Genomic DNA, 14,589 nt, shown 5'->3' with positions numbered 1-14,589 from the left:
AGCTCCAGATCGTCTTCTCCGTCCGTTTAAAAACACCCACAAATGCCAACAGCCACCTCTTCCCGAAGTGGAACTATTCCTCAAGGGTGACATGAAGTTTCAAACAGGAAAGAACTGTACAACCTGCAGACCTGGGGGTTTCACTAGGAGAGAGATGTGACCGCAGAATTCCTACCAGCGAAGGCATTTCCGCTGCTGTCTCGCCTCCTCCCGGCCGGGAAGGAACCCCTGCCAGGCCCTGCCGTCCTGCAGGGTTTCCCCGGGTGAGTGGTTTACAGGGGCAAACACAGAAAAGCGCAGTGTCCCGCGGAGCGCGGCGGGCCCTGCGTCTGACTCACCGATGTGGTACAGGCCGATCCAGTCGCTGGGGTCCACCTCCTCCTTGATGTCCCAGAAGAGGATGAGGTTCTGGGCGCGGCCCAGCGTGTACTCGTACATGCTGGCCGTCAGGCTGGAGCGGCTCTCGGAGGTCACCAGGTCCGTGTCGCTGTTGGCCCGCTGCAGGGCCATGTTCTCGGGCCTGGGGCCCTGGGCGAGGCTCTGCAGGTTCTCGGGGCTCAGCGTGTAGCGCATCTGGGGGTTCCGCCGCCGCACGAAGAGCAGGTGCTCCCGGGCCGAGCCGGCCATGCCGCCCGCCGCTCCGAGGGTGGCGTCCTGCACGGCTGGGGACAGACAGACAGACAGGCACACAGCGTCAGGGCCGCAGCACGGGAACCAGGGCTGGGCTCCCCGACAGAGAGCCTTGGGCGAGGGCCCGGCCCTGCACTAATCCCCGGCTGCCAGAACTAAGCCCGGACTCCACCGTCAGCGATGGCGTCAGAGACAGCTGAGGTCAGAGGATGGCGAGGCCCTCGGCCGCCCTGGGCCCAGCTCCGCCCAGCAGGTCAGGAGGGCAGGGGTTTCCCGGCCATCCCTGTAGGTGTGTCCTTTCTCCCTCAGCAACGGCATCCTCCTCCTCCACCCCCGCCCCCCATCACATAAGTATGTGCTGCTGCTGTTACATTTCAAAACAGCAGGACAGAAAAATGAGGCAACTTCACGGGGACAGGTGAAACAGACCACTGAGGACAGGTTTCCATCGCATGGGAATGTCACTCACTCAGGTCTTTCTCAGGAGCCCCGCCCGTAACCACAGAGGCCGTCAGAGTTAACACGACAGCACCCGCCACACACACACACACACACACACACACACACACACGCACGGCACTTACTCTTTCTAAGACATTCGCAAGTATGTACAAGTTATGTATTTGTTTATTTAATTCATCTTCATTGTCGGAAGTTTTACAGATGTTCCCCTTTTTCCCCCCCAATGCCCCTGGCCACCCCACCCCCACCATTCCCGCTCCCCAGGCCTTCACTGCACTAGTGTCTGTGTCCAGGGGTGATGCATACATGCATGGAGGTTCTTTGGTTAATGTCTTCCCACCCATCCCCATCCCGGCCCCCCTTCCCTCTGAGATTCGTCAGTCTGCTCCATGCTTCCATGTCTCCGGATCTGTTTCATCGTTACTTATATGTGGAACCTAATGAACAACATAAACTGACAAGCGAAAGAGATCCATACACAAGTTATTGGTAAGTCTTGAGTTTATAAAAAACATCGCTTCATATATTTACATTCCACCCTGCCTGGAGAGATTCGCCGACGAAATGGAGGTAACGTTGATGTGCCATGCCAGACCATTGTGAGGAGAGAAAAATCGTAAGTGAGGGTTCAATGAAAAGCCACTGCTGCTGATAGGGAGTCAAGTCAGTACCACCATCATAACTATGGGCGGCGGGATGGTTACTGGACTTCCTGTGATCTCTGTGGAAGGTATACAAATGTTGAATCGCTGTGTGATACACCTGAAACTAATACTGTATGCCTACTATAATCCTCTAAAAAATTTTTTAAAGCCACTACTGTTATTTTAATAGGAAGATATTATAATCCCTGAATTAATGCCTTATTTAGTTTGGAATAGCTCTCTCTGGCCTAGAGACTCGGAAGAGTAATACCAGGTCTTGAAAAACAGATAACAGACATTAAATGCTAAAGACACACCAATAAATTTAATTTTTTTTTAAAAAGGAAGCAATTTAAAAAAAAAGACCCTCTTTACACACGAAGAATCACTATCAGCTCTCCCTCGTGCTGGCTGACCCCAGGCTTCAGGAAAAGGAGAAAAACAGCCCACCCTCACGGAGCCGCCCTAGTCCACGTGGCTTCCGGCTCCCAGAGCTCAGGCATCCGCTACATCAGGACCCGCGGGCCTCTGGGTTACAGCTCGTGACTCAACCCCGGCAGATAAAGAACGGTTTCTACCTAAAAATGCAATTCCGACTTCCAAACAGCCCACTCGTCGAAGAACTTCCGGAGCCCACCTCTCCCAAACTGGTGACGGCACGTGGTGAGGTGCGAGGTGAGAGAGAGAAGGGAGGAGGGGGAGGGTCTGCGGCACAGAATGGGGAGTCAGTCAGTGGGAACCTCACCAAGGGTAATGGGCACAGACCCCCCCCCCCCAGGGTCTTGAGCAGAGGAGTCCACTAGGAAGCTTACGCCTGGGAATCTTGATCTGAGCACATAGTAGGGCTGATGGTCAGAGGAGGAAAGCAGAGGTGGGGAGCCCATTAGCAGCTAATTAGTTCGTTAAGGCATCTGGCACTGAATGCTGAAGAATGGACTTTAGCTACACAAAAAGGGAATATAGCAATCAGCAAAATTTAAAAAAAAAAAAAAAAAAGAGCCCAAAGACTTGGCAACAGATGGAATACAGGGGGTAAACGTGAAAAAGAAATTAGGACTAAATTCTGGATTTCCCATCTAAGTGACAACAGAATCCCAGAGATGTTGATAAGGCTGAGAAGAGTTAAGACCATGTTGGGTGAGTTTGCAGTCAATGCAATACATCCCAGTAACTATGTCCCAAGACTCCCGTGAGGGTGGGCACGAGTTCCTGGTTATTATGAGGCCAGGGAGGAAACAATATTCAAATGTAAGTTTCTGCTTCGTAACGGCCTCAGGATTCACTAATTAAAATTGGCCCTGCCAATGAATCTCTAAAAGGCTTATTAGGTCAGTGTTTAAAAACCTCATTCGGATGCTTTCCTTTATACAACTTAGATCAACAGAAAATAAATAAAATCAGAATGCGTAGACTATAGTGAGCGGCTATTACCAAACCTGCTTTGGAAAAATTCATTTCTCCGTCATAGGAAAGGTAATGCCCAACACCATGCAAAAGTGAATTTGCAAAGTCTCATAAAAATGAAAAAGAAAATCAAACCACTCTAAATTTTATAGTTCAAAATTGTAGCCTAGAACTACCTTAATCAATGCAATGTTCGCATATGAAAAAACTAGTGCTGCTCAAACAACCAGCATGGCTGCTTTTTTTCATTTTTTCCTACTGGAATCTAAAAATTCCTGATTGGCTTCTTGGCTTCAGACCTAGGCCTTCTGCAATGAGAAAGGCAAATTTTCTTCAGAATATTATCCATGCTCTTCTGAAAAGCTCAGGAGATAAACCACGTACTAAGGAAAACTGAGTCGTCCCCACCATCTCTGTTAAAGGGAAAGCAGTTCTTTAAAGCTCTTAGATAACACACAACGCCCCCCCCCCCCGCCCGCGCCGTGGCACCCTCTGTGCTGTCTGTCCCTTCCCAACGGACACAATGTCCCAGCAGGCAGCTCTCCCCCAAAACCCCCCTCCCCTAATCATGATGAGGTCTGCACTGCGCTGCTCCCCCCAGCACAGACACCGGCCTCAACAACGCGGAGCACGCCGCCCCTTTCCTTCCCGAGGTCAAGAGAGATGCATTACTAAGCAAACTGCAAAACACCTGAGTAAACAACTCCGCGTCCAAAGCAGCAGCTTCTGTTTAGAAGACACAGGCAGTGGCAGGTGACAAAGGCACGAAGCAAGTGTTTTCACTTAAAACACGTTCGCTAAAGCATTTGGAAGTCAATGTCCAGTCACTAAACCGCCCCTGAAGGGAACACATGCATGATCAAGTGATTTTTACAGACTGGAAACGCACCCCAGAATCTTAGCCTACACCTGGCATCCTATATAATAAAGAGGTGATATGCAAATTGACCCTCACGCCCTCACAAGATGGCTGCCTACGACCAGGCTGGCAGGGGGGTTAGTGAGGAACGACCAAATGACTGAACAAGCAGGCTGCATGGGGCAACCAGGCCAGCAGGCAGAGGCAGGGGGGGGTAGTTGAGGGCGACTAGGCCAGCAGGGGGGGCAGTTTGGGGCAATCAGGCCAGCAGGGGGCAGCAGTTAGGGGTGACCAGGCCGGCAGAGGGGGGCAGTTGGGGGCGACCAGGCCGGCAGGTGGGGCAATAAGAGGTGACCAGGCCAGTGGGGGGAGGTGCAGTTGGGGGCGACCAGGCTGGCAGGGGGGGCAGTTGGCGGCCATTAGGCTGGCGGGGGGGGCAGTGAGGGGCGACAAGGCAAACGGGGCAGGGGGGGCAGTTAGGGGCGACCAGGCCAGCAGGGGTGGGGCAGTTAGGGGCGACCAGGCAGGCAGGCAGTTGAGCAATTAGGAGCCAGGGGTCTAGGATTGTGAGAGAGATGTCCGACTGCCAGTTTAGGCCTGATCCCAGGGATAAACCGGTAGTCAGACATCCCCCAAGGGGTCCCGGATTAGAGAGGGTGCAGGCTGGGCTGAGGGGACACCCCCTCCCGTGCACAAATTTCATGCACCAGGCCTCTAGTTGATAAGTAAAACCAATAATAATAATTAACATCCTGTTTCACCCTTCAAATTCCAAAAACACCACACACACACACACACACACACACACACACAACCTTGTTCAACTACACTCCGCTTCAAACTCCATGTGTGTTTTACTACATACATGAGAGAAACAAAGGGGGAAAAACTATTTTGATGTCAAAAGACACTAAAGGCCATTAGCCTGCAGAAGGGAGGGATGGGAGAGATCTAGGAAAACGGAGACCCATCAATGCCAGCTGGCATCTGAGACAAAGAAATCCATTCCCAAACTGTCAACCACGGACCCTCCGCAGTGGGCTTCCCCTGTGTCCACTGCTCAGAGAAAGCAGTCATTCCTCGGTGTGCGTCACACATAACCATAACCTGTGCTGAGCTTGCCCGGCAAGAGGGTGCTGGTAAAGCCGGTGAGGCCAGAAGAATCTCTCCGAGACAACCTGCCAGCAAATGCCGTGACTTCAGGGCATCCCACAGGGAGCCTGGGCTGACGGAGGCCGCCCTCACTTCTTCCTCCAGGTGGGAAGTGTCAGAAAAAGCGCAATTTTCCCTCCAGGCCGCTGCCCTTTGAGAAAAGGCTCTTCTCCCCGCAATTTTATCAAATGATGCCTGATGATCCACAACAATTCTACAGACACCGAAGGCGATGGGCGAGAAGTGGTACCTCAAAAGGAAGTGAGCTGTTCCTAGAAGAAGAGGAAATGAACGCTGCACAAAAATAAAGAAAAATGAAAAAAACAACAACAACACACTAACAAAATGTCAGCGTCCAAAGGACAGATCATTAAATAAGAATATAGGATAACGAGGAGGGTGGGTAGGGGCCGGGGGTGGGGGGAGGAGGAGGGCGGGGAATGGGAGATATCAGTAATACTATCAACAATAAAAAATATAGTTTAAAAACTTTAAAAAAGAATATAGGATAGCGAGTGTGAGAAAAACAAAGGCACCATCTTACTCATTTATCTCCATAGTGGAGGACAGATTGTCAGGAGTCCCTTAATGGAATGATAGTCATTGGCATAGACACCAATTTTTTAAAACATCGATCTATACTTTTTAAATGCTATTGAAACAAGAAGAGCAAAACTTCATCTCAAGAATCATTTGTAAACATCACGTCACATTAGGAAAATGGAATCCAAAGCTTCCTGTATTTTCAAGACCTTGTTAAAATTCCACCTATTTTTCAGTATGTACAGAGGAAATGTCATGGTCTATCCAGGTGTTAATAAAAATAGAAAGATTCTTTGCTTTTATATCCAGTCCTGTGGGTGGTTTGCTTGTCTATTCACAAGCATTGCCGAGTTACGTGAAGGAAACGGAATCAATTCATTTTAGAGTCATCTCTTCTGAAAGACATTAAATGTTTACTCCCTCTATATCCTTAGGGGGGACGGTGTCTTTTTTCTTTTGCATGAACACATCCCGAAGCATTATCTTCAGTAAAGCTGCAGATAATTGCCAATAGTTGGTCTAAGGCAGTGGTTGGCAAACTCATTAGTCAACAGAGCGGTAAACCGCGGCTCGCGAGCCGCATGTGGCTCGTGAGCCGCAGTTTGCCGACCACTGGTCTAAGGCATTCAGCTATTTCAGAATTCTGCATTATTTTTTGTGTAGGTTGAAGCACATTTGTGTGGGAAAGTGTTCCTTGCAAAGAGAAACCACAAAACATAAGCTTCTAGTTACTGAGTGTTGAAAGCTGCTAGCAAAGATAACCAACTGCGTTTAAATACAATTGTTTATTCCATAAAACACCAGCGCTCACACCTATCTAAACACTCGTGATTGGAGCCTGTACTCTATACCCACAGAAGACATCTTTACACCTGCACGCTCCTCCCTTTCCGTTCCCACTGCCACAGCAGCACCAAGCCAAGTTCACGTCCTACGTCTAGACCAGTGGTCGGCCAACTGCGGCTCGCGAGCCACATGCAGCTCTTTGGCCCCTTGAGTGTGGCTCTTCCACAAAATACCACAGCCTGGGCGAGTCTATTTTGAAGAAGTGGCGTTAGAAGAAGTTTAAGTTTAAAAATTTTGGCTCTCAAAAGAAATTTCCATCGTTGTACCACATGATCTCACTAATTTGTGGGATCTAATGAACAAAACGAACTGACCAACAAGATAAGACCCAAAGCATGGAAGAGACGGACATACCTCCATGTAGGGCTGGGGGGACGAGGAGAGATGCCCCGAAGAATGTATCTACTTATGTGCATAGCCCACGGACACAGGCAATAGGGAAGTGCAGACCTGGGAGGGAGGCGTGCTGGGCAGAGGAGGGGCAAGCGGGGGAGGAATGGGAGACATCTGTAAATCTGTCAACAATAAGATAAAGTAAAATAAAATGGCCCTTGCTACAGTATAGAAAGAAATAAAAATCAGCCTACAGCAAAGACACTGAGAACAAGCAATTGCCTTCGATACTGTAAGATGTAAGTACACAAGTCAGTAAGTGCTCACGACAGGAAGTGGTCAATGGGGGGTACAGAGTTTACGGCAGGCCTAGTGAGGAAACGGAGCTGGGCTTGGAAAATACGAGAAGACCCTGGACATATGGCCTGAATGCCAGGCCAAAGAAAGAATCCAACTAAAAAGTAAAGGAAGACAGGAATTCGCTTTCACTGACCTCACTCCGGCCCGAACCGCTACCATCTGTCCTCTGGATAGATAACTGCCTCCTTCCCGCTTCCATCCTTGATTTCTTGCTGCATATTCTCAACACGGCAACCAGAGTGATTCTCTTCCCATGACAGTCAGACCATCTACTCTCTCCCCAAAACCCTCCAGTGACTACCACTTCCCCCAGAGTCAAAGCCAAAACCCTCACAACGGCCTACAAGGCCCACGTGATCTGGCCCCTGGTCCTCTCTGGCCTCCTCTGCCACTACCCTGGTCCCACTGCTGCTCCTAGGGGGCACCAGCCACACCCACCTCAGGGCCTTTGCACCTGCGATTTCCCCTGCCGCAGAAGAGCTTCTCTTCACTATCCACATGGCTCACTCTGTTACCCCTTCACATTTTGACCAAATGCCATCCTCTCGGCAGGACCTTCCCCAGCCACCCTAAGTAAAATTCCAACGGCCCCAACACGACCTACCCCGTTCCCTGCTTTACTTCTCGTCCACGGAACTTTTCATGCTCTAACACCCAGTGTCTCTCACCACTTGAGTGTACGCTTCATGGAGAGTTGGAAATGACGGGCTGATGTTCACTCTACTTGGCAACTGCACTGAGATGATTTTCTCGGCAGAGCACCTGGAACAATGTCCATTCAATTGAGTGATGAATTATTGCTTTTAGCATCACAAGTGATTTGCCACCACAGTAAGATTTCTACCTGAAGTCCTTTCACTGGTACAAGGCAATGGTTGTGGGCAAAAGCTGCAAACACACCGGTGAAATTTCAGTGTCTGAGATTACCAACTGATGTTCGTCATGATTACAGAGGTCAACAGAAGTCACAGTAGAACAGGAAAAGGGGTAAGGGATGAAATCAAACAATCTACACTAATAAAAGAGAAACATGCAAATTGACCATCAATCCGCTACGCCCACCAGCCAATCAGGAGGGAATATGCAAATTAGAAGGACAAAGATGGCGGCCTCCCAGCTGCTCCAGGCGTGGTGGCCGGGCGGGACAGGACGCCTGCTATGAGAGGGAGGGCGAGGGCGAAGGGATCTACAGGAGCAGCACTCCGGCGCAGTGAAGACAAAGACTGCAGACTCTGGAGTCTGCAGCGAAGACAAAGATGGCAGACTCTGGCCAGAGTCTGCAGCAAAGATGAAGACAGCAGACTCCAGCAGCGAAGCAGCAAAGAGGAAGATAGCAGACTCTGGCCGCTGGCCGGAGCGAAGGCCTGGGTCCCGGGTGCCGGAGGAAAACCGGTGCTGGAAGCCAAGGGAAGGAAGGCCTATTGCACGAATCTCTTCATGCAACGGGCCTCTAGTAAGAAATAATCATGTTAGAGAGGGGAGTCCCGTGTAAGTCATAAGCACAGCATGCGAAGCATACCTGATGCTCACACAGATATGTGCCAGGCACTGCTCCACCTCCAGGCTGCAACAGGAAAGACTCCATTCCCAAGGAACTGACAGTCTTAAGACTTAAAAAATGAAAATTTAAATACTAATGAAAACGTCACACAATTCCCAGTGGCATAGAGAATCATCCAGAACCAAAAAATTAACTGAACATCAACATGCAACATGCGGGTTAAGGAAAGATGAAATCATCTCTCTTCAGGGTTTCAAGTCCATGTCGGAAATGCAGGTGCGAGCAAGCACCCGCCCCCACAGCAGAGCCCCAGTTCTTTCAGGAGCATGATCCCCCTTATCGATGACACCGAGTTTAATCTCCACACAAGCATTAGGATAACAGGTCTGAAAGCTCCCCCAGAGGACTACTTGCCTTTTCATAGCACTGCCGTTTCCAAACACTTTTGACCAAGAAGAGGTCCTTTTTAGCTACAGAGTCATTATCCACCTCCACTCAATTGAGGAGCGGAAGAAGAAAGGAAAAAGAAAGACACAAAACCGTGAACTGAAGACTTTTTCAATTGGTCCCCATTCCACCATTCCTCCCACGCAGTGACAGCTGACGCTTGCCAGTCACGGCCCAGTGCGTCCGTGGGTCGCTCGCGGAATCCCGACAGTCCAACAATAAACGGATTGCAGAGAGGAGCTGCATGGACTAACAAAAGATCAGGAATTCAGGAAAGTCAATGAGAGGGATTTTGAAAAACGACTTGAATCGCATGCCAAGCCACGGATGAACGAGGGTCTGGCAGGGTCAGAAGACTTGACAGCTGAAGGACAGGAAAGTGAAGAGCAGTCTGAACGTCACAGGATTAGAGGGGCCGTGGGAAGGGACACACCCCCAGTGTAGGGTTTGTAATAGGACTCACGATTGTGGCGAGAAAGACAAAGACCAATATGCGTTATCACACCATTTTCTTGAAAAAATTAACACCCCCCCAACCCTCTAAAAATTTCAACACATCACTTCTTCTGTTTCCTTCTAAGAAGTAAGCCATATTTGAGATTATCATCTACATTTTATTGTGAGATAAACTGATTCTCATAATTCCAACTTTTGTCAACAATCAAACCCTTTTCACCCTATTTTCTATGAAATTTGATTGCCTTTCATAGGCCTGCTTTTCTGGCCTCTCCTGCCCCACCCTCACCCCCACATTACCTCTCCAGCTACCCTGTGATGGGAATGCTCATTCTAGATCTGACTTCCAGACAGAGGCGCCGAGCTGATGGGTGGCAAGCTGAGCCCACACGGACGCCTTTACAGCCTGCCGCCCTCCCGTAAGCCAGAGCGTCTCCTGGCTTCCATAACAAGGCCCCATCGCGTGGTACCCAGGGTTTCCCACAGAACTGGGGAACGATGACATCATCTCTCTCCAGGGTTCAAAGCCAGTGCCTTCCATGCAGGTGCCAAGCACATCCCGCCCCACAGCCGAGTCCCAGGTCACCTGCCTCGCCTTCCTCCTCCCGCCTTCCCCTTCTCGTTCCTGGTCCACCGCCTGGAGCTTTGCTCCCAGGAAGTCATCGCCTACTAAAGTGTTAGGAGCCACAGGTTTGTTATAATCGGTCAACTTGACGAGCCCGTCGTGATGCTGAGAAGCCGCGATTTCCCTTTCGGGACAGGCTCCGGGGCTCTGCCGGCGGACGGAGCAGGCGGCACAGAGGCCGAGAGCGTGGCTTCCTGCTGGGAGCCCTTCCAGAGGGAGACTCGGCCAACATCGCCTCCCCCGTGCCGGTCTCTTCGCACCCACCCATCTTTAAAGGACACCGAATACATATTTCAGAGATCCCCTGAGCAGGCACACGGACAGTTGTGCCTAGAAACCCTGCGGGGCCCGGCCGGCGTGGCGCAGTGGTTGAGGGTCAACCTATGAACCAGGAGGTCACCGTCCGATTCCCAGTCAGAGCACATGCCCGGGTTGCGTGCTAAATCCCCAGTTGATGTTTCTCTCTCATCCATGTTTCTCTCTCTCTCACCCTCTCACTTCCTCTCTCTGAAATCAATAAAAACATATTTTCAAAAAGAAGAAGAGAAAGCCTGCAGTAAGCCAGAGGAGCCGTTCTGCCTCCAGTGTCAGTGCTGAGTCACATGCCGTGGCTTTGAGTTTGTGCTACAGGAAGACGGCGATGGCTTCTTATCCCAGAAACGGGGAAGAAAGAGACTGGGGGTGCCACGTCGGGGACCCTGCCTGCAGCACCAGCCCCTCCCCCAGAAGGCACTGACGCGCACACACTGGCTCTCAGTGCCCCACGCTCCCCGCCGACTCCCGGACCCTACGTCCTCACACAGAGCACAGCAGGTTAGCGTCTCTCCTCTCCCCATCCCCCGGAGCAAACGAGAACATACGAATGGAGTAAGGTCTGAAGCCTGGTGGCATGATTGCTAGAGAATAGGTCATTCTGACAAAACAGTGACAGACCTATTTGAACTAGGTCATTTATCAATTAGAGTTAGATGACTGCAAGTAAAATGGCCAATTTCTTTCTGAAGATGCTGAGAAATTTCATTTGTTTCAATGAGTCAAATTATGTTCTCACTTATTAAATTTATAGAAATTGGATTCCTGCTCCCAAATTCAATATACTATAAGAAAAAGCATTTTAATCCATAGGCTAACATCTATTCAAATAAATAAATCCATAAATTTTTTTATAAATAAAATTAAATATTTTTTTTCTTAGACTGCTACATTATTCAATTTAAAAAGATGCCATGGCTTTAAATAATAGTTTCAAACAAATTAAATCAATATAACTGGTTGTGATTTGGGGGGTGGGATCTCAAAACTCTATGCACTTATTCGTTACCCCGTTAATCTGATTATTTTAATATGTTTTTATTGATTTCAGAGAGAGGAAGGGAGGGGGAGAGAGAGAGAGAGAAATAGCGATGAGAGAGAAACATTAATGGGGTGCCTCCTGCACGCCCCCTACTGGGGATGGAGCCCACACCCAGGCATGTGCCCCAACTGGGAATCAAAGGAAATCTAACAGGCAACCTCCTGGTACATGGGACGATACTCAACCAACTGAGCCACACAGGCTGGGCAGTCTCTGAGGGGGTTGATGCTGAGGTCTGTCAGGCAATTAATTACTCCTAAAGAAGACTCTGAAAGAACGGAGCCCACTAAATTAGTAGTTTTAAGTGCGTGTGCTCAACGTCTAAGTAAAAAATAAATACTCCCTACAGGCTTCAATACCAGCGTAGTCTAAACCCAGGGCGGCTGTGCAATGGAGCATAAGCTTTGCAAGAGTTTCCATCAAAGATTTACGAAGGAAAGAACTTGCTAATTGGGATCTGCATATATGATCACGGAAGAAATATTTTGACTGTTTGCCAAAACTCCTGATTATTAATGGCACTTGATGTTAAAGGCAGCTTTAAAATCTCACCTGCTTTAATTTTCAGTGACAGCTTCCATTTAGTTACTTCACAGAGTTCTCTCTTTATATAAACCAGGTAATGGAAAACGTCATGTGTAAACCAGGGAGCTGAGCCGGGGAGGTGGGCGCTGCCTGTCAGGGCACATCCAAAGCTCATCAGCGCCCCCTAATGACGGCACACCTCGCCTCTGGGCAGCTCGGTGCAGGGGACCCGTCACTCGGGAGCTTCGTGAAGGGCTCCGGGCAAAAGACGGCCTTGCGTTCCGGCAGCGTGAACCCCGGGTAAAACTGGCCAACCGAATTTCACAAAAAATGAAGAGTTAAGAGAATAAGGGAAAAAATACTTTTAGAGCTTTTTTCCAATTATAAAAATAACACATGCCCACTATAAAATCTCAAAAGAGCCCTAACCGTTTGGCTCAGTGGATAGAGCGTCGGCCTGCGGACTGAAGGGTTCGATTCCGATCAAGGGCATGTACTTTGGTTGCGGGCACATCCCCGGTAGGGGGTGTGCAGGAGGCAACTGATTGATGTTTCTCTCTCATCGATGTTTCTAACTCTCTCTCCCTCTCCCTTCCTCTCTGTAAAAAAATCAATAAAACATATATATATATTTTTTTAAATCTCAAAAGAGATGAGAAAAGATAACGAAGATAACTATCAGCCATAGTGCCACCACCCAGAGATGCCAGCCCACTGCCCTGTGGTCTATAAACACATGCACAGCGACTCAGACGTACCGGTAAGATGAGGACATGCCACAGAGTACCCACTGTTTTGTAACCTGCTCTTTTTCACGCAGAGCGTCATGCAGGCATTCGTATGAATACACAGAGCTCCATACCATCCTTTCCAACGGTCGTAAGACTTCCCATGGATGAAGTGCCATAATTCAGATAAACAGCTCCCTCCACAGGGCCATGTAGATTTTGGCTATGAACCATACTGTAGACACAGCTCATACATTTATTCTCACACTTGCCTGGTTACGTCCTTAGAAGTGGACTGGCTGGATTGTAAGGTGTTGAAGAGCGTTACCCCAAAAGCTTTAGAAAGGAGGTGCGAGAGGCGTCCCCCTCACCTTCAGTGCAGGGGGGCCGGCTAGTTGCTCCCAGACACCTTCACTGACACGGAATGCTTTCCATCCTGGAGGCAGGTCAGTGGGTGAGAGAGCGGGTCCTAGAACCTGCATGTACAGCGGGATGCAGCTCCCGGCTCAGTCATGGGCTAGCTCTATGGCCCCTGGGAAGTTACTCAACATTTCTGCCGATTCTTGTAAAGCAGAGGCTACATCTTTATACCTACCTCAAAGGGTGATTGATTGATTGATTGATTGATTTCCGAGAGAGGAAAGGGAAGATAAAAACATCAATGATGAGAGAGAATCACGGATCAGCTGTCTCCTGCATGCCCCCTACTGGGGATGAAGCCCATAACCCAGCCCCAACCCAGCATCAAATGGTGACCTCCTGGTTCATGGGTTGACGCTCCACCACTGAGCAACACTGGCTGGGCAAGGGTTATTTTTAATGAGTAAGTGAGTTACTATCACACCTAATACACAATAAGTATTCAATAAATATGTGCTCATATTATATTGGATAGTGTCTACCTGAAAGGTAAAAACAAATCTCATTTTTGTTTAAGTTGCATTTATTTGATTCTTACTGGGATTAAACATAAGCCCTTTCATTTAATTTTTATAAGTATTTTCATTTCCTTGGCCTATTTTTTTAAGTAGTCAATCATATAACTTACTAATGGTGATTTCTCTTTCTTCCCGATTTATTTTGGGAGGATAGTTGTACTGGTTAGAATTTCTAAAACAAAGTTGAATAACATTAAAGGTCACAAATATCCTTATCTCATTCATAACTCTATAGTAATAAAAACATTTTTAAAGTATTTGAAAATTCAAAATTATAAAATGTATAGACAATTTTGTCTATACATTTTTCTTACAAAGCATTCTGGAAAAACAAGTTCTGTGTTGTTTCTGAATTCTGGCATCTTTGGGAGGAAAAGTCTTCTTCGGTACTTTAAGTTACGATAAATTTTATTAACTAAACTTGCAAACACCGAAAAAAACATGGTAATCTTTAACACTGAAAATATAAATTATAGAATAAAAATTATTATATTTCTCTAATTTGTGAATTAGCAAAAGAAATTCAAAAGACAATAATGTAGTTTGTCCACACCCCATACTCCCACATTCTGAAAAGGAGCCTGAATTATTCCTAGATATAAAACCCTCCACATACAAATTAAGACCCTACTTGCTCAGCCGCAAAACGAGGGGATACTCTGATCACAGAGCAGGTCGGCTTCTCTTCCCCGAGTTAAACAACAGAGAGGACACGGCGCTAAAACCCTAAACTAATCTCATATTCTGGAGGATCTTGCCAAGTCTTAACAACATACATGAGT

General features: G+C 48.3%; 1 protein-coding gene across 1 annotated transcript in view; it reads right to left on the bottom strand.

Moving 5' to 3' along the window:
- Positions 1-656, bottom strand: part of HECW2 (HECT, C2 and WW domain containing E3 ubiquitin protein ligase 2) — a 183,187-nt gene extending 182,531 nt beyond the window's left edge. The window contains exon 1 of the mRNA XM_054723028.1: positions 339-656. Coding sequence (XP_054579003.1) covers positions 339-627 — 289 coding nt within the window. The 5' untranslated portion in view covers positions 628-656. The remainder of the gene's footprint in view (positions 1-338) is intronic.
- Between the last annotated feature and the right edge of the window lie 13,933 nt (positions 657-14,589).

Source organism: Eptesicus fuscus, chromosome 11, assembly GCF_027574615.1.
Source record: "Eptesicus fuscus isolate TK198812 chromosome 11, DD_ASM_mEF_20220401, whole genome shotgun sequence".
NCBI lineage: Eukaryota > Metazoa > Chordata > Mammalia > Chiroptera > Vespertilionidae > Eptesicus > Eptesicus fuscus.
Note: the sequence above shows the minus strand (reverse complement) of the source record. Positions and strands in the feature narration are given on the sequence as shown.